The 20,084-nt window shown below is 40.3% G+C and overlaps 1 protein-coding gene across 1 annotated transcript in view; it reads left to right on the top strand.

Annotated features, from left to right (window-relative positions):
- The window catches only part of LOC123499334 (E3 ubiquitin-protein ligase UBR4-like), a 56,815-nt gene that overhangs the window by 14,968 nt on the left and 21,763 nt on the right, over positions 1-20,084 (top strand). Inside the window, exons 37-63 of the mRNA XM_045247214.1 lie at positions 60-268; positions 540-856; positions 1,173-1,403; positions 1,758-1,874; positions 2,105-2,451; positions 2,869-3,036; positions 3,153-3,311; positions 3,864-4,001; positions 4,137-4,311; positions 4,524-4,855; positions 4,996-5,181; positions 5,359-5,513; positions 5,727-5,865; positions 6,083-6,174; positions 6,359-6,611; positions 6,955-7,152; positions 7,424-7,598; positions 7,763-7,890; positions 8,436-8,542; positions 13,192-13,411; positions 13,608-13,763; positions 17,106-17,393; positions 17,635-17,846; positions 18,215-18,455; positions 18,641-18,754; positions 19,010-19,210; positions 19,718-19,937. Coding sequence (XP_045103149.1) covers positions 60-268; positions 540-856; positions 1,173-1,403; positions 1,758-1,874; positions 2,105-2,451; positions 2,869-3,036; positions 3,153-3,311; positions 3,864-4,001; positions 4,137-4,311; positions 4,524-4,855; positions 4,996-5,181; positions 5,359-5,513; positions 5,727-5,865; positions 6,083-6,174; positions 6,359-6,611; positions 6,955-7,152; positions 7,424-7,598; positions 7,763-7,890; positions 8,436-8,542; positions 13,192-13,411; positions 13,608-13,763; positions 17,106-17,393; positions 17,635-17,846; positions 18,215-18,455; positions 18,641-18,754; positions 19,010-19,210; positions 19,718-19,937 — 5,278 coding nt within the window. The remainder of the gene's footprint in view (positions 1-59; positions 269-539; positions 857-1,172; positions 1,404-1,757; positions 1,875-2,104; positions 2,452-2,868; positions 3,037-3,152; positions 3,312-3,863; positions 4,002-4,136; positions 4,312-4,523; positions 4,856-4,995; positions 5,182-5,358; positions 5,514-5,726; positions 5,866-6,082; positions 6,175-6,358; positions 6,612-6,954; positions 7,153-7,423; positions 7,599-7,762; positions 7,891-8,435; positions 8,543-13,191; positions 13,412-13,607; positions 13,764-17,105; positions 17,394-17,634; positions 17,847-18,214; positions 18,456-18,640; positions 18,755-19,009; positions 19,211-19,717; positions 19,938-20,084) is intronic.

The following is a 20,084-nucleotide window of genomic DNA, read 5'->3' as shown; positions in this document are numbered from 1 at the left end:
TTAAAACTTGTATTGATTATTTTAGTAAATTTGATTGAAATTCTGCTTTTCCCATGCAGCACCACACCCGGACATTACTTGCCTCCCTGCATCAAAGCAGAGTGGCCTACCACAATCACAAGGATGAAGCTCAGCTCAACAGTGTGGTGGAAGCCCTCAGCAATCTCCGTCATGTGACTGACCCACACCAGCTGGACTGTGAAGCGTATCACCGGCTTGTGGTCACAGCCAGAAATGTTGCTGTGGCGCGACCCCACAACCTTGTCAAGTGAGGGCTGGTTTCATATAATTTATTTTTGAAGGATGAGGAAAAAAGATTGATAATGAAGTAATGGTTGATAAGAAAAATTCTTCAAATACCAATTTTGAATAGAGATAGAACCATAAATGTATTGACTTTTTTTCAAGATAATCTAGATGTCACCTTCTATTGCAAGACCTTTATTTTAATTTTTTAAAGTTTTTCTTTTAAGATTATTAAGAAAATGTGAAAACACCACAATGTTTCTCATGACTGAAGTATAACTTTACTTTTGTAGATACACTGAAAAAGTGGCAGCTGTAGACTTGTCAGCCGTTCACTCCGAGGAGGATATGAGAAAGCTTGAAGTGATTGCCTGCTCACCTGGACCCAAGATGGAGGGAGACGTGTCCAGGAAGAGTGATGGAGACTCTACTCTCAGCAAGACCTCTGACACTACCTCTGACTCTGAGGCTACCCTGGAGGGAGGTGACAGCAATGGCAATGATGTCAGCTGTGACGATAATCACTTCTTGGCTCAGCTCATGAGTGTGTTCTGGGCTCTGCACCATGCCAAGCCCACCAACCTATTCCTTACCCCCATGTGCCAGCCAGGTGAGAGGTGCTCAAAGCCTTAGTGTCCGTAGACTTGTTTAACTCTGCTTTCTTGTTAAAAAAAAAAATAGATATAGATTTAAGTAAAATTGTGACTTTTTAGTTAAATAGTATAAACCAACATTCCTGAAATTGTGTATGTGTATTGTCCTATGGAAATGGAAAATCAATCATTCTGCTTTACTGTGTGTGTGTGTGTGTGTGTGTGTGTGTGTGTTAATTACTGATGAATTTTCTCTGCATATAAAAGGAGGGTTGATATTAAAGTTAATTTTTTTTTGTTGACGTTATTCCTTATAAGAATAATATTTTGCAGGATTGACATACATAGAAGCAACAGTTCAAGCAGTTGTGGAAATCATTCATGCCTACACAGTTTGCTCCCTTTCGGCTGTTCCTCTTGCTGTGCGTCTTTACACAGAACTCTTGCTGTGCACTGACACAGCTGTTAGTTTTGGAGCCAAGCAAGCCCTGATCAGAGTACTGAGGCCTCGTCATAAGAGACGCAAAGTATTCATCCCCAGCCCTCCACGCTGCTCCACACCTGGTAAATTGTGCAAGATTTTATCATTGTCTTGTGTAATATTCCATTTCTACTCTTCTCTTTTAAAAAGTGAAGTTTTGAGAGGGGAGAAAAGAAACAGATTTGTAACACTGAGGCACCTCATTATGTGAGTGTTCTAGTTGTAAGAAGCTGTGATGTGGTTGTGGAGGGAAAGAAATTGGAGAATTGATTATGAAAGGTATAAATCCATAAACTTGCTGAAGATGATTATTCAAGCGTAGAGCTCATATTGAAGAATTCAAAAATTGTGTATATTGAAGAAGATTAGTTGAAGAAAGCATTGACATAGTCCAGACAGACCTATAGTGAATTGGCTGACTGACATGTTTGTTGCAGGTGTTGGAGTGGAGGAGTCTGAGAAGCCAGTAGCAGCCCCACAGGAAGCTGGTGGAGCTGCTTTGGTGGAACCACCTTTTGAAGGAGCTGAAGCACCTGATCCTATTGCTGAACCAGGTCAGTCTAGCGGACTTTGCATCCATTGTCTATTATATAAATGACAGAACATGCAATAGGAAGTGTATTAAGTGCATGCATGCTGTGCAAAGGAAGGCGTAGCTTTCAACTTTGTTTATATTTACTTTTTCCCCATAATGTTCTTTCTTCATGTGTAGGTGACATCATGCCATGTGAACTTTGTGACAAAGTTTCCAAAATGTTAGTTTTCAAACTGTCTCTTTTTGCAGGTGGAGCTGGTGAAGGTCTGGAGGCTCTGGGAATGCTGGGTGGTGGCGGTGGAGCAGGTGGACTTAATTTACGTGGAGTTCTTATGGGAGGCATGTTGGATTTACCTGCTGATGATGATGATGCTATGATGGAGCTGGCTATTGCTCTTTCTTTGCATGAGGAGCCAGGCCAAGCTCCAGCTGAACTAGGCAACCTTCACCCTGGTCTGCAGGGTTTGGTGGGTGGCCTGCCAGGGCTGCACCGCCTGCAGGGACTGAGTGGACAGGTGCTACACAGCCTTCAAGTGCTGGCTGGTGGAGGAATGCCAGGAGGCAATGCCCAGGCTAATCCACAAGAGGTACAACAGGTTAGACTCTCTCTGTGCTGGTTGGTGTGTGTGTGTGTGTGTGTGTGTGTATGTGTGTGTGTGTGTGTGTGTGTGGATGAAAGATTATGCATAAAGAATAAGATTTGTGTATGCATGCTTCTATCATTTTCTTTGCATTATTTTATCCTGAAGTCTAAGGTGTGACTATTTCATGAGATACAATGTCATTATGTGTGTGATTCTGATTACTCAGATGTTGAAGAGCTTGGGAGAAATGTCAAGGGTGTGTTCTTCAAATATTATACTCTTTGTGATGTCGTGCATTTGCAAGGAAGCATGTATCCTGCCAATAATGGGTGCTCTGTTTATTGACCATTTATCAAACTAGAAAATATATCTATATTAGCTTCTTGTGTTAGTGCAGGATATCATAGATTGTTGTATACCGTTGTGCAGGATGGTGGAGAGGAAGCTGATGGTGTGGATGGCGAGGGTGCAGATGGCCAAGAGAATGGCCACTACTCAGACACGACAGCTTCAGCCAATGGTTCAGATGATGATGATGGGGACGGCTCCACTGCAGCCACTGATGGGTCCAATCTAAGGGCATCACCTGCTGAACATGTAAGTTTTTAATAATTTTTCTAAAGTATCTTTGATCTGAACTTGAAATATATATGCAGTGCTTGAGATTTCTTTAAATACCGTTGATTCAATATCTTTTCTTGGTGTTGCTTCAGGCTGGAAGTGCTGGGAGTGAGTCTGGGGGCTCAGTGGTTGAGAGTCTTGGTGGTGAGCACAATGTGTCGGGGCGCAGCTCAGCTTACGGTGACACAGGCCATGAGGCAACATCAACAACACTACGAGAAGGAGCAGCAGCTCTTCCTTCAACCATGCAGGTGAGACTGTCAATTATTGGTTTGTTTTGAGAATTGCCCAAGAATTGTGTCAGCAGCAAAGGGAGAGTTGTTACATGCTTAGGAAGTAGCCACCTGTGTTAAAGAGTGAACATCCCTCTTACCCTCATCTCTCTCTCTCTCTCTCTCTCTCTCTCTCTCTCTCTCTCTCTCTCTCTCTCTCTCTCTCTCTCTCTCTCTCTCTCTCTCTCTCTCTCTTTCTAATAAATAAATGAATGTCAATTGAAATGTAAATTATAGAAAGAAAATATTTGAAAAGGGAGGGACACCAAAAATTATGTAAAATGCAGCACACTTAAATGCATTGAAGCCACGCAGGACCTGGTATTAAGCCATGATGTAAGTAATGTCACTTAGGGCAAGAGGCTTGAGTACCTTATATCAGCCTGGTATGAAGACAGATAGATGTTTCATATAGTATATAGTGCTTCAAGTATTTGATGATGATATTACTCATACATTACCCTTTCTGTGGATTATAATTGTATTATAACAGAAAAATTAATCACAATATATGATATCTTCCTCCTTCAGGGTGAATTAATAGAGGAGGAATTACCTGAAGGAGGCGTTGGTCTTCACACCTTAAGACTGGCCCTCCTGGACGCCCTCATCCAACGCATTCCCTCCTTGGCCACAGTGGGCGGTGTCACTGCCATTCCATTCTTCCAGGTAAAGTATTTTGTTACTAATGACAAGAAATCTGCACATTTGTAGTGGCTGTTCACATGTTATATGAGAATATTGTATGAACTATGTTGGACATTGCAAAAGAAAATATTTATTAAGAATATATTGATTTTGCAGGTGTTATTGATGCTCACCTCTGACCTTGACGGCAATGACACAAGAGACCGGGCCAGCCTAGATGCGGTTCTTTCTGCCTTGGTGACACAGCTGAACATGGGAAGCATTGACCTGAACACTGTGTCAGACCGCACACCAAGCAGGGAGGTCCAGCTGGTGGTCATGAGGCTCCTGAGTAAGACTTAACCTGCTGTTTTATGTACTGTACATTTGTTGATCATCATTGCTTCAATGAAAACTTGCAAGATTTTGTCATGGTGCAGTTATTCCTACTTCCTTAGGCTATTTCATTAGTGAAAAGCTAATTGCTAATTAGTCATTATGAAATTACTTTTTGTGTGTTTGGGGAACAACTAAAGTGAATATCTATTTCCACCTCCTTTGCAGGTGTAATGATGTCTCGCAGCAAGTCAGGTGCCAGACCCAGTAGTGAAAGCTCCAGTGTTATACCCCAAGCCACAGCCAGCTGCCTGGTGCGTTCAGGAGCCATGGACCACTGCCTGGCTCTGTTGAAGGCCCTGCTGGAGTACTGGAGAGCCTCGTCCAAGGAACAGAGTGGGACTGTTATTGGTGCTGGCTTACTGAAGCCTCGGCCTCTCACAGTGCCTCCAGACATGTCACCCTTCTTCCTGCGCCAGTATGTGAAGGGTCATGCCCATGATGTGTTTGCTGCTTTCCCACACCTGCTGACTGAAATGGTCCTCAGGCTACCATATCAGGTATGATCCACGGGTTGTCTATGGATCTTCTCAATTGAAGTTCAAATGTGACATGTATTAGGGTCGTTGGAGTTGAGTAATCATTATTTTTTACTAAAAGGTCAAAGAAAGGGGTTAACTTATTTCACTTACCTTCACAGATGAAGAAACTTGGAGAAGGAGGACAGTTTGAACCAGCCTGGTCCCACTACTTGTGTGAGTACATGATGACCCAACAGACCCCTGTAGTGCGCAGACAGGTGCGCAAGTTATTACTGTTCATTTGTGGTCACAAGGACAGATATCGTCAAATGAGGGACATGCATGCCCTGGATTATCACATAAAGGTGAGTGTATGAAGTATTCATTTGTATCTGGAGCATAATGTACTAGGTAGTGTAAAAGCATGGTTATATTGGTCAATGTATTTTGGTACTAAGCAATTTTTTATGGAAATATTTTTTACTTGATGTAATAGCAAGTTGTGTAAAGGATTAGATGTCAAATGTCTGTTTGTTTTACAGGATGTGAAGGTGTTGTGTGCGCAGGGAGGGTTCAGCTTTTCTGGCAGTGCTTCCCTTATTCCCATCAGCCTTCCCTATGACTCTCTTATTCAACTGATTGAGCACCTCAAGTCCTGTGTTGACATAGCTTCATCACGCACACCAAACTGGCAAAAGTAGGTGTCTGTGATGAATGTTCAATTCATTAATATGTAATAAAGGTGCTAAATATTTAGGTAACAGCGAAATCCATTTAGTTTGGAATCATATGTGTGAATCGCTTTTGTGCAATTAAGTTTATTCATTCTAGATTTTTCTCACCAGTTTTGAACTTCATACCAATGATGTGTTTTCTGAGTGGTTCATTTTACAAACTTGTAATGTTACAGGTACTGCTTAAAGGATGAGAGTGTGTTGGGTTTCCTGATGGAAGTGTCTTGCCTCCTTGAGGAAGGTGTTGCTCCAACAGTCCTCCAACTCCTTCAGGCAGCCCTCTGTCCCTCCTCAAAGAATTCTGACAGCTCCAAGGTTATAATGGCACAAATTTCTTTGTTTTTATGAGCAGTATAGTTTCACAACATAATGCATCATTTCCTTCACATATTTATAATAGTTCCTGTAAAGTAATTCTGTATATATAATTATGCAATATATGTATTTAGCTCAAACTAATGATATACTGTTGTACTAACAGTTAGCCATTGATGAAGCCTTTTGAAAGGGAATGGTACTCATTACCTTGCAGAGTGGCAGCAAAAGGGCCTCTAGTGAGGACAGTGAAGGAGAGACCCGTGGGGAGGAAGCGCACTGTGCTGCTCTTGTGGCTCAGATTAACAGGTGAGCACTTTGTTTTATATAATTAGATGAAATAGCACTTTATTTAATTAGATGAAAATTTTTTTCCTTGTCTTTGTTCCTTGCTGTGGATGTGTGTGTGTAGCCTGCTGTTTTTTTAGTTTACAATCTTGTGGAGTTAATCACCATAAAATAACTCAATGTGTACTCTGCCTCACTTCCTCAGATACTTGGACAGGAACCGGATCAGTCAGTTTGTGTGCACCTTCCTTCTGGAGTCTAATTCAACAGGAGTTCGGTGGCAGGCACATTCTCTTGTGTTGGCTCTGTACCGACACTCTCCACCACGGGACCAAGACACCCTCCTCACTCTCATGTGGTCCTTGTGGCCGCACCTCCCAGCCTATGGACGCAAAGCAGCACAGTTTGTGGATCTTTTAGGATACTTCTCGCTTAAGACACAGCATTGTGAAAAGAAGGTAAGGAATATTGTCAGTTACTTTTACAATCAAGTAAGGACAAAATTAGGAAAATTGATCTAGGCTTGTGAGGTGTATTAGGAAAGGACAAATGTAGCCATGATATTCATGGTGCTTCAGCTGCCACTACCATACAATTTGATAATTCAATAATAGAAATGTATTGAAATCTGGATTACTAAATGCCTTCCTTTTTTAACAAATTGATCTTCAAACAAAATCTTGAACTCATAATGTTTAAGTTGCCTTACCAATTTAAACAAAATTGATTATGTTGGTACTAAAAATTGCAGTTGCCTGAGAAATTCACTTATGATTACTTTTTTTTTTTTTTTTTTTGCAGGTTATTGAATACATTAACCGTGCAGTAACAGTCCTGCGTACCCAGTCCCAGCTCTTGGCCAACCACCCTAATGCCAACCTCTATAATTCCTTGGCTTCTCTTGTGGAGTTTGATGGATATTATTTGGAGTCTGAGCCTTGTCTGGTGTGTAACAATCCTGAGGTGCCTTTCTCCAGTGTCAAGTTGTCAACTGTTAAGGTAATTATCATAAGGTCTTTCATTACAATACAGAACAAAGACCTCACCAATCTTGCCCATTGATTGTTTGTAAGTTAGAATGTATTTCTAACTCCTGAATCTCAGTTACAAAAATTATAGCAAAAAACTCAAGTGATTAAGATGTTTAATGCAGAACCCTCAGATTGAGTTTATTAATCTATTTAGTGTGTATTTTCACTTTGCATCATTAAACATTTCACTCTTTACAAGGCTTATAGAGGGATGGTGTGACAAGTTTGTTGGATTCCAGGTGGACTCTCGCTTCACTACAACCACTCAGCTGGTGAAGTTAGTCGGGAGTCACATGATCAGCCGACTCACTCTTCGTATTGCTGATCTGAAGCGCACAAAGATGGTTCGCACCCTCAATGTCTTCTACAACAACCGCTCGGTGCAAGCTGTGGTGGAACTCAAGAATAAGCCTTGTTAGTAATTGAAGCATTTTGTGCATAAACCCTTGTGGATATATGGTACAAGTGCTTATAGATATGCAATCACCTTATATTACTTTAATGATGTTCACAAACTAAGCTATTTGTAGAGAATGAAATAGAATCACACTAATTACAATTATAATTATTTGTTACAGCTATGTGGCATCGTGCCAAGAAGGTGACACTGTCTGCTGGACAAATTGAAGTCAAGATAGACTTTCCATTGCCAATTATTGCCTGTAATCTCATGTTTGAGTACACTGACTTCTACGAGAATCTTCAGGTATGATATTTATTTATTTATTTATATATTTGTCAAATTGATAGGTCAAGTAAAGAGATGTTTATGGTAAAAGGGCAATTTATTTTTAGGTGGCACATTTTTTCAGTACTAACATTGGTATGAAGGAGATGAAAACACATAAAAAAAAGAATTGTTGATTTTACAGTTGTTATATGAAAAGTAGAAAGAAAATAGAACTGATTCTGAAGTAGTTATTAGCACATTCAAGATTCCTCATGAATGGGAGATGAAGAAAAGTAGATTGAAACTGATACGAGCATTCTCGGACATTTTAACTTATAGACATTAATTTATTGAGTGATGATATTTGTTGTCATTTTGAATCCCACTTCTCTTAGTTGTTCATCTACTGTCACTTGAATCCACTTTATAACAATGCCAGTTTTAAGAAACATTTGATTTTTTAATTAATAGAGACTAGTTTGATAATACCAGTGTACAAAGCTCCCTTAAAATAACATTTTTGCTCATGTGTATGTACACTTTTAAGAGAGAAAATATTTGATATTTTTAAACCACCTCAGGCGTCAACGGAGACCTTGCAGTGTCCCCGGTGTTCTGCAGCAGTGCCGGCATCTCCTGGAGTGTGCGCCAACTGTGGGGAGAATGTGTATCAGTGTCACAAGTGCAGGTAAGTTTTTTTAATAGGGTAAACTGGCCAAAGGCATCAAAAGATAAAAAGAAAAGGCCCTTTTGATTGCCAGTTTTAACCCTTAAAGTACGGTGATCGTATATGTACGATTGTAGTATCACGTGCGGAGAGGCGGGGATCGTACTGGTAATCATGATTTTTCCGCACTAAACGTTTGAATCTCTCCCCCTCACTATTGGTCCTGGGGTAAGTGGAGGTATCAGGCATCTTTTCTCGCTCGTCTGCTTGAGCCTTGAGACATATGTTCCCTCACAATAGGTCATCTTTTCCCATTTCGAGGCGACATCTGGCAACCCCTGTCACCCGGAGGGAGGAAACAGTACTCCAAGTGATGTTATGTCAGTGTTACTCGGTAATGACAATTGAGGAGTGATGAAAATGAAGACTGATTTTTTTACTGAGACAGAAGAAAGTGAAGACTCCAGTAATGATTCTGATAGTGATCTGGGAGACAGAGACCAACCCTCACAGCGACGTTCATAAACCTCCTCACGTAGCCTATTCCCCTCCAGCAATGCGCTGGTGTATGTCACCCTGGTTGCCTCTACAGGACTGTGCACGTGAATCCCATTGCTAATAAGAGTTGCCAGATTCCAATTATTATAGAAATCCACAATACTTATGTGGAGTAGGCAGTAGTCACCTGCCGCCCGGTGGAATACTCCAGGAGAGGTACTTACGGGGATGTAGGCAGTGCTGCAGACTGAGTGATTCCCCGTGTCCTCTCTTCCCGGTTCCCTTTGTGGTCTCATTTATACAATTGAGCAGCTGCAGCCTGCCCTCTAAAGACAACTTCTACTACTTCCTACACTACACTACAACACCTTACACTTTTACACTCTCTTCAAATCAAAATTTAATAATGGCTTCACCACGCCCTGCCTCGGAGTCCCCCTCTGGGGAGGGGACCATAAATGTCCCCAGGTCGGACTGCCCCTCTGCTGTCGACCTTGGGTGTCTTGACACTTCATCTAATACTTTCACTATCAATTTCTGCAACATTCGTGGCCTTCGTTCTAATTTTCAATCTGTGGAACACCACCTCTCCTCTACTAAACCTCATCTTCTCTTCCTAACGAAACACAGTTGTCTGTGACTACTGACAGCAGCCCCTTTTCTGTTCCCTCCTACTTGCTCTATCCTCATTTTCAATCCAAAGCTGGATGTTGCGCATACGTGCGTAACGACACCACTTGCTCTCGTGCCCACAATCTTGAATCTTCAGAATTTTCTACCATCTGGCTAAGACTTCAATGTCACTCTCTAACTAAATTCATCTGTGCTGTATACCTCTCACCTAATTCCTCTGACTATGTAAAATTCTTTGACTATTTGACTTCCAAGGTGGAGCACATCTTATCTCACTTTCCTTTTGCTGAGATCTCCATTTTAGGGATTTCAATGTTCACCACCAGCTTTGGCTTTCATCTTCTTTCACTGACCAACCTGGTGAACAAACCTTCAACTTTGCTATCCTTCATGACCTAGAGCAGCTAGTGCAGTTCCCTACCCGTATTCCTGACCGCCTTGGAGACACGCCCAACATTCTTGATCTTTTCCTAACCTCCAACCCTTCTGCTTACTCTGTTAAACTTTCCTCTCCGTTGGGCTCCTCCGACCACAATCTAATTTCCGTTACCTGTTCTATCACTCCAGTGCAGCCTCAGGACCCGCCTAAGCGGAGGTGCTTCTGGCATTTTAACTCTGCTAAGTGGGAGGAACTAAGGCAGTACTATTCTGATTTCCCTTGGGATGATTATTGTTTTCATGTCAGAGATCCTTCTCTTTGTGCCGAGCGCATAACAGAGGTGATTATCTCTGGCATGGAGCTATACATTCCTCATACTTTCTCTAACCCTAAAGCTAAAAAGCCTTGGTTTAACTCTGCTTGTTCTCGTGCTGTCAATGATAGAGGCGGCTCACAAACGGTTCCGTAGCCATCCAACTGCTGAAACTCATGCCCTATATATTTCTGCCCGTAATCATGCCAAATCTATTCTCCAACTTACTAAAAACTCTTTCATCAATAGAAAATGTCAAAGTCTTTCCAATTCTAACTCCTCTCGAGATTTCTGGCATCTAGCCAATAATATCTCTAACAACTTTACTTCTTCGTCTTTCCCTCCTTTACTTCATCCAGATGGCTCTACAGCTGTCTCTTCTTTTCTAAAGCTGAACTCTTCGCTCAAACCTTTGCTACCAACTCAACTTTGGATGATTCTGGGCATATTCCTCCTACTCCTCCACCCTCTGACTACTTCATCCCTAAAATTAAAATTCTTTATAAAGACGTTTTCCTGGCCCTCTCTGGCCTTGATTCTCGGAAGGCTTACGGTCCGGATGGAGTCCCTCCTGTTGTTCTCAAAAACTGTGCTTCCGAACTCGCTCACTGCCTGGTCAAACTCTTTCATCTGTGTCTCTCTACTTCTATTTATCCTTCTTGCTGGAAGTTTGCTCACATTCAACCTGTCCCTAAAAAGGTGACCACTCCAATCCTTCTAACTACCGCCCTATAGCTTTGATTTCCTGCCTTTCTAAAGCCTTTGAGTCTATCCTTAATAGGAAGATAATGAGGCATCTATCAGCTCACAACCTTCTCTCTGATTGCCAGTATGGTTTCCGTAAAGGCAGATCTACTGGTGATCTTCTTACTTTCCTAACTGAATCTTGGTCATCCTCTTTTAGGGACTTCGGTGAAACCTTTGCTGTCGGCCTTGACATATCGAAAGCCTTCGATAGAGTCTGGCACAAATCTTTAATTTCTAAACTACCCTCCTACGGATTCTATCCTTCTCTCTGTACCTTCATCTCCAGTTTCCTTTCCGATCGTTCTATTGCTGCTGTAGTAGACGGTCACTGTTCTTCCCTAAAACTATCAACAGTGGTGTTCCACAGGGTTCTGTCCTATCACCCACTCTCTTTCTATTATTCATCAATGATCTCCTAAATCTGACTCAATGCCCTATCCACTCCTATGCTGATGATACCACCTTGCATTATTCAACAGCGTTCAACAGACGCCCAACCCAACAACAATTAAATGACTCAAGGCGAGATGCTATAGGACGCCTAACTTCTGATCTTTCACTTGTTTCTGATTGGGGCAGAGAAAACCTGGTTTTGTTCAATGCCTCAAAAACTCAATTTCTACAACTATCTACTCGACATAACCTTCCAGACAACTATCCTCTCTTCTTCAATAACACTCAACTTCCCTCTCCTCTACATTAAACACACTCGGTCTATCCTTCACTAAAAATCTAAACTGGAAATTTCACATCTCTACTCTTGCTAAATCAGCTTCCAAGAAGTTAGGTGTCCTGTGGCGTCTTCGTCCATTTTCTCTCCCTCCCAGCTGCTTGCTCTGTACAGGGCCTTATCCGCCCGTGTATGGAGTATGGCTCTCATGTCTGGGGGATCCACACACAGCTTTACTAAACAAGGTGGAATCTAAAGCTTTTCGTCTTATCAACTCTTCTCCTCTAACTGACTGTCTTGATTCTTTAAGTCACCGCCGCAATGTTGCATCTTTATCTGTCTTCTACCGCTGTTTTCATGCTGTCTGCTCTTCTGAACTTGCTAACTGCATGCCTTCCCCCTCCTGCGGCCTCGCTGCACAAGACTCTCTACTTCTTCTCATCCCTATTCTGTCCATCTTCCTAATGCAAGAGTTAACCAGTATCTTCACTCCTTCATTCCCTACACTGGTAAACTCTGGAACTCTCTACCTGTGTCTGTATTTCCACCTGCCTATGACTTAAACTCTTTCAAAAGAGGAGTGTCAAGACACCTCTTACGTTAACTGGACCCTCCTTTTAGATTTTTTGTTTTTCTTTCTCTACTTTCCTCTTAACAGGGCCTGGCAACCAGCGGGATTTTTTTTCCAACACTTTGTTTTCCCTTGGCCAGTGCCCTTGTAATGTAAAAAAAAAAAAAAAAAAACTTGTAATATGTGGTTTCTTTTTCTTTTCCTGTTTTACACATCATTTCATATATCTGAGTTAGCATTTTATTGACATGAAAGTGCAAAAGTTCCTACTTTTACATCAAATTCAAATGCCCAAAAGGAGAGAGAGAGAGAGAGAGAGAGAGAGAGAGAGAGAGAGAGAGAGAGAGAGAGAGAGAGAGAGCGTGCGGTGTTATCTGAGTTTGGGGGTATTTCTTAGCGGCGGGTTCTGCCATGAATTTTTTTATATGCAATAACTTTGCTCTCAGAGGTCATAACATGTTAAAAATTACATCGTTGTACTCAGAATACACAAAGAAATATGTTTTTATAATTATAGGAAAAAATATTTTTAGTATTTTTGACAGGTGTCATTTTTCCTCGTAACAGACGGAAAGTAAATCAACCACCCGTACTTTAAGGGTTAAAGTGATAATGGAAGATAGTGTTTGGTAACAGTTATTCTATGACATCCACTTTATTAAGTTTGAATGTTGAAATAGTGTTTGGTAACAGTTATTCTATGACATCCACTTTATTAAGTTTGAATGTTGGTGATCTGTAGATAGTAACTAATTAAAGCTTTGGCAATTGAGGTCTAATCAAGTTTCCTGTGGTGAGAGGGTTAGAATGCTGCCAACATCTCCAGGAGATTATGGCTGTTTTTTTTTTTTTTTTCCAGAGCCATAAACTATGATGAGAAAGATCCATTCCTCTGCAATGCATGTGGCTATTGCAAGTATGCGAAGTTTGACTACACACTACAGTGTCGGCCGTGCTGTGCAGTAGATCCTATTGAGAATGAAGATGACCGCAAAAAGGCAGTATTGAGTATCAACACTTTGCTGGAGAAAGCAGATCGATATTACAAGCAGCTTCAGGGATACAAACCTACACTGGAAGTATGTTTATGACAGTGCATTCTTCTATCTTTTGAAGAATATTGTTAGAGCATAATTATACCATTGTGTTGCAGTGACTTAAAATCAGCCCTTGATATTGTTAAAAGCTAATTGGAAATATTGGCAGTGCATGTTACTCGTACAAATATTTCATATGTGCAAATTAATCCAAGAATCAAATAATTGACTTTTTCAGCTGCTGGTGGTGCGTATCAGTGAACAAGGAGCCACACGCAGTGGTGACGAGGGCACCTCAGGAGGCACTCAAGTCAACAGGACAATTCAACAACTTGCTCAAAAGTACTGTGGAGACTGCAAGAATTCATTTGATGACTTGTCTAAAGTCATACAGGTATGATGTCAGTCAGTGCCTGTATGTGTAGTGATGTGTTTGGTCACTGTAAGAACTATATAGGAAGTGTGTGTGTGTGTATTTACCTAGTTGTATTTACCTAGTTGTAGTTTTACAGGGCCTGTGCTTTATGCTCGTGTGTCCCCATCTCCATATCTACACTTATCCAATCTTACTTTAAAAGTATGCACACTCGTTGCAGACACTACTTCTTCATTCAAACTGTTCCACGTCTCAATACATCTTTGCGGGAAACTATATTTTTTAACATCTCTCAAACATCTTCCCTTTCTCAGCTTTTTACTATGTGATCTTGTACTTAGAATGTCATATTCTTCTCTCAGGATCAGTTTCTCATTATCCACTTGGTCCTTTCCGTTGATCAATTTGTAAACTTGTATCAGATCCCCTCTCTTCCTTCTTTGTTCCAGGGTTGGTAGATCCATATCCTTTAGTCTCTCCTCATATGTCATCCCTTCAAATTCTGGAACCATTCTTGTAACCATTTTTTGTAGTCTCTCCAACTTTCTTATGTGTTTCTTTTTATGATGGGTCCACACTACTCCTGCATATTCCAATCTGGGTCTTATTATAATACTTATCAATTTCTTCATCATTTCTTTGTCCATGTAGTGAAATGCTACTCCAATATTCCTTAGCAAATTATATGTTTCTCTAAAAATTCTATCAATATGGCTTACTGGTTGATTGTTTTCTTCCATCGTCACTCCTAAGTCCTTTTCCTTTTTGACTTTCTCCAGTTCTACTCCATCTCCCATCTTATAGATTCCCACAGGTCGTCTTTCACTCTTTCCCATTTCCATGACATGGCTTTTGTTCACATTGAATTCCATTTCCCATTTTTTTACTCCATTCCCAGATCTTATTTAGGTCTTCCTGCAGTATTTCACAATCCTCTTTTGCTTTATAACTCTGCACAGTTTCGTATCATCTGCAAACAGATTTATGTAGCTGTTCACTCCTTCTGGCATGTCGTTAATATAAATGAGGAAAAGTATTGGTGCCAATACTGACCCCTGTGGCACTCCGCTTTCTACTGCTCTCCACTTGGACTTCATATCTTTAACTACCGTCCTTATTTCTCTCCCTCAAATAATTTTCTATCCATCTCAATGTGCTTCCTTTTAAGCCACCCTTCTCCTCTAACTTCCATAGTAATCTTGCATGTGGCACTTTGTCAAATGCCTTTTTAAATCCAAATAAATACAGTCAACCCATCCTCTCTCTCTTGTACTCTATCAACTATTCTAGAATAGAAACTCAATAAATTAGTTACACACGACCGTCTTTTCTAAAACCAAATTGGCTATTTGATATTAATTTGTTGTCTTCAAGGAACTCGATCCATTGTTTCTTTATTATTCTTTCACACATCTTGCATATTACACTAGTTAGTGATACCGGTCTGTAATTTAAAGGTTCTTCCTTCCTTCCACTCTTATATATGGGAACCACCTCAGCTCTTTTCCATTCTACTGGTACTGTTCCATTTTCTATTGAGCATTTTATGATGTATATAGGACTTGCTAGTTCTTCCCTACATTCTTTCAGTATTCTGCCTGAGACTTCATCCGGTCCCATTGCCTTCTCTTCATCCAGTTCCTTCATTAACTCTTTTATTTCAAGCTTGGTTACTTTAATCTCTTTCATATAGACTGTCTCTCTATTACCCTGTGGCCTTTCAAATTTGGATTCCTTAGTAAAGACCTCCTGGAATTTATTATTTAATAGTTCTGCCATACTTTTGGGTCTTCCACCATCCCGTTCTCTCCTTTTAACCTTTCTATTGTTTCTTTTTGCCTAATTTTTCCATTTATGAATCTGTAGAACAATTTTGGTTGCTCCTTACATTTTTCGACAATGTCCTTTTCAAGGTTCTTTTCCTCTTCCTTCCTCACCTTAACATATTCATTTCTCGCTGCCTTGAAGTTTTCCTTATTTACTGGATTTCTATTTCTCCTCCACCTTTTCCATGCTCCATCTCTTTTCTCCTTTGCCCTAGCACACCTTGCATTAAACCAATCTTTCTTTCCTTCTTCTTTAGGTCTATATTTCGGGACATATTCCCTGACTCCTGTTTTGTATATTTCCAAAAATAAGTTATATTTCTCTTGCATCGTCTCTGAGTTTTCCATCTCCTCCCAGTTTATGTTTTTAAAATAGTTCTTGAGATTCTCAATATCACCCTTTCTGTAATTTAATCGGTCTCCTTTGTATGAATCGTCTCTATCTTCCTTTCCCTCTTCTATATCCATTTCTAATATTACATGGTCACTCTTTCCCAATGGGCACTTATATCATTGTTCATTTGTATACCCCTTGTAAAAACTAGGTCCAGTCTTGCCGGCTCATCGTTTCCTCTGAATCTTGTGTTTTCCTTTACTCTTTGGTCCATCATATTGTCTATCATTAGATTCAGGAATCTTTCTCCCCAGGCTTCTTCCCCCATACCACTTTCATAATTTTCCCAGTCCACTTCTTTACAGTTGAAATCTCCTACTAATATAACTTTTCTCCTTTCTTTAACGATTCTCGTTAGACTCCTTATTGTGTCATCTATCATGTCTTTATATTCTTGATTGGTCCATGAATTTGTTTTTGGTGGCACATATGTTACAATGATTGTTAACTCTTTTTTATTAATATGCATCTTAACATACAGTACTTCTGCTTTTCCTTCCCCACATTCCACTTGGTTTATCACCATCTCCTTCCTTAACATTATCATGACTCCTCCTCCTCCTTTACCCCTCTGTCTCTCCTCCATACATTATACCTATTATCCAAGTCTATTTTGATTGCCTCATTTAGTTTTGTTTCAGCCAGGCATACAATATCCGGATTTTCTTTCTTTATGTAATCTCTTAATTCTAATTTACTTGATAAAACCCCGTCCATGTTCATATACATCATTTTTAGTCTCTTGCCTTTATCATTTTTAATTAAACTTGTTCCACTTTTTTCTCTTCCTTCTCTTTTATATACCATTTCCTTATTCTGTGTCCTAAAATTCTCCCAAAAAAAGCCTTTTTTTCCTCTTCTTACCTTTCATTATTTTTTTCCCTTACTGTGTGTGTGTGTGTGTGTGTGTGTGTGTGTGTGTGTGTGTGTGTGTGTGTGTGTGTGTGTGTGTGTGTGTGTGTGTGTGCACACGTGCACTTATGGATGATCTCTTCTAGACAAGATAGTCAACATATTCTGTCTGGTCAACTCTTCTCCTCTAACTTATTGTGTTCAACCTCCCTCTTTGGTTTGGTTCAAAATAGATGAATGGTTGATTCTCAAGAAGCATGCATTAATCTATAGGTTTCTCTTACACAGCGAGTTCAAGCATCCCGCCGGGAGCTGGTGAACTTTGATCGATCACAAAAGGAGGGAGGAAAGAAGGCTGTAGTGTCTCCATTAAGTCGTGCTGGCATTGTCCACAACACCCTAGAAGAAGGTGCAGTGATTGGGGGTCGGTGCTATGGTTGTGCTGCTGCTGCAACAGAGCACTGTATTACCCTGCTGAGAGCACTGGCCACCAACCCTGCACTGCGGGCCGCACTCTGCCAGCATGGTCTCATTCACAACCTTATGGAGTATAACCTCCGCCGGGGCACTGTACAGGTACAGTTATCCCTTCACTGTATGGTTTGTGCTAGTCACTGACTGGAAATACCCTCAATGTGGTAGAACCATTACACTTAAATAAGAGTAGATAATGTACCCCTTTCTTTGTAATATTCAGTATGTTAGTTTTCTTGCCTTTTTCCTTACTCTAGTACATTTGTAGAATAGGAATAATCAAGGAAATTCAAAGTGAAGAAGTTGAGAAATTTTTTTATTTGTCTTGAAACTTTGTGTGCAGGTTCGAAGTGAGGTTCGCCAACTGCTGTGCCTTCTGACCAAAGATGACTTGTCAGCCACGCAGGAGCTGAACCAGCTTATTATGGAGAAAATAAGTATTGCCTTACGCTCACATGTCAGCTCTCCTGATCTTGCTGCCACTGTCAGACATGAAATGGGACTCTTGGCAGCTTCAGCTCAGAAGGAGGATTCCTGCTGGGAGTACAGACTCAGGTTAGCTTTGCTGTATGTTTTTTAATCGTATTGTTCACAGCTATTTTTTATTTTCTATTATATGAACAAACTGGGTTTGACATTAGAAGGTTGCATTCCTTCTGTTATTCATGCATGTAACTAATTATACAAATAATTAGTCATTATTTATTTTATATATTGTTTGTGGTTGGTGTGACTTTCACAGTTAAGAAAATTCCTTTTGTGTTTTAGTGCTCCTATTGCCTTGCTGGTTTCTAGTGTTCAGTCTTCAAGGTGTTCCTGACACTACTGGAGCTCTTGAATTGCTTGAAATCTTGGCATCAAATGGTGTAGTTTTACTGTTCTACATGGTAGTTTTGTTTGATAATATTTCTTTTATGTTGAAGGTGTGTGGTTCAGCTGTTCCTGATGGCTGGTGGATCCAATGCCTCCCCCACTGTGATGGAGCACATCACTCTCCCATGCCTGCGTATCCTCCAGGGAGTCATGAGGCCGCCAACTCCACCTCCACCACGCAAGAGCAGAGACAAGACTCCCACCACCTCGGCCACTACAAGTACAACTGCTCCAGGAACCACAGCAGCCTCAGTGGCAGACTTCATGGCCTCATACCTAGGAGGCTCAAAGGTACTCCTTTATTGAAGTAGATAACACTGATGAGATTAGATTAATTGTGCATGTCGTATCTTTATATATTACATATTACCGGAATGACATTAGCTTGAATTATGAAATGTGAATAAAGTGTTTGTACAGCTTCTTGATTCTGTTGGTCATCAGCAAGCTATTATTATTGTTTTGTGTCTTTCAAGGTTGGAGTGGATGTCAGCAAATGGCTTTCTGGCCACCCAGAACACTCCTACGAATACTGGAAGAAGCGTCTTGTCAGAAAAACAGCTGAAGTGCCTGTCACAAAAATGAAAAAGGTATCTGCTAAGAGTAGCATGTGTTAGCAACTTTGTAAAAGATTACTTATTGCAATGTTTCTATAAAATAGAAAAATAGGGTTAGGGTTCATGATAGTACATTGATTGTAGGTTTGGTTGTGCCTTAGATGAAACATGTAACCTTATTGTTGAAAGTTTATTCCCTTATTACATGTCTTCCCTTTCAGTGTGTGCTCTTTTTGTTCATAATAAGATTACTATTCTATTGCTAAAAAGTGGTTATACTTGCATCAGGATGAAGTTCATGAGCGGTACTTGATTGAAAAGTTTGGAACGCGATGGCTTGCTCGCACAGTGCGGCACTTGTATGAACTGAGGATGCAGGACACCTCGTGGCTGAGACGCGTTCTCTTCAACCCATCCTCACGCATGGCTAGACAAGTCACTGCCCAGATGGTGGAATCCCTCTGTACCTCGGTCCAGCGTAAAAAGGAGGTACTGCATTACAAGTCTTTATCATTGCTTGTAGAGAAGTTTAGAAAGTGTATTTAAGTTTGATGATTCATTGCATTGTGTGCATTTAACTTCAACCAAAATTGAGAATTATGTCTAGTTTAATTTATGTCTTATGAACCAAAATTATGGATTACATTCATAGTTTAATTTGTTTAATTATTTTCTTCTTAGATGGGAATTTTTTATTGTTCACTTTGTCACCTAAGTACACAGTTAGAAGTCTTCCTGATTGAGTTGTGGAAAATACAGCTATTGTGTGCCTTCGAAAATCTTTATTTTATTTTATTTTATTTATTTTTTTTTTTATTTATTTATTTTTTTAAGTCTACTGAAAATACCACATTATGTAAAGAAAAGAATCAAGTATAGTGAAGGACCACTGTACATACTTTTGATTTTAGTGTCTTGCCTTTGTACTTGTTTAAAATTCTATTGTTCGTTACTGATAGAAAACAGTTAGTTGCATGTAATTTTATGTCTTTTCAGGTCTTAGATATGCTGACAACCTTCTTGCCAGAAATTGGGAAAGCTGGAGAAAGTGCTGGAGAGTTTGTATCATTGTACCAAAGTCTAGTGGCAGGAGGACATTGGAAGATCTACTTGGCCTTACGAGGAGTCTTGCCCACCATTGCTAGTCTCATTACCTCAGAGATTCATTCCCTTACTACCTTAGAAGAAGTCACACTGACCACAGATCTCAGTCAGGGTGAGTTGTATATAGATATTCATTAATCCCCTAGATTTTAATAATAAGGTAAGTAGAATATGTGTGTGTTGTTTTAAGTCTCAGATAACTTTAATAATTAGCATTCCATGTACTTAAATGTAGAAGGAAAGAAGTAAAAAACTCAAG

This window comes from Portunus trituberculatus, chromosome 49, assembly GCF_017591435.1.
Source record: "Portunus trituberculatus isolate SZX2019 chromosome 49, ASM1759143v1, whole genome shotgun sequence".
In the NCBI taxonomy this organism is placed as follows: domain Eukaryota; kingdom Metazoa; phylum Arthropoda; class Malacostraca; order Decapoda; family Portunidae; genus Portunus; species Portunus trituberculatus.
This window is presented reverse-complemented; position numbering and strand designations above follow the sequence as displayed.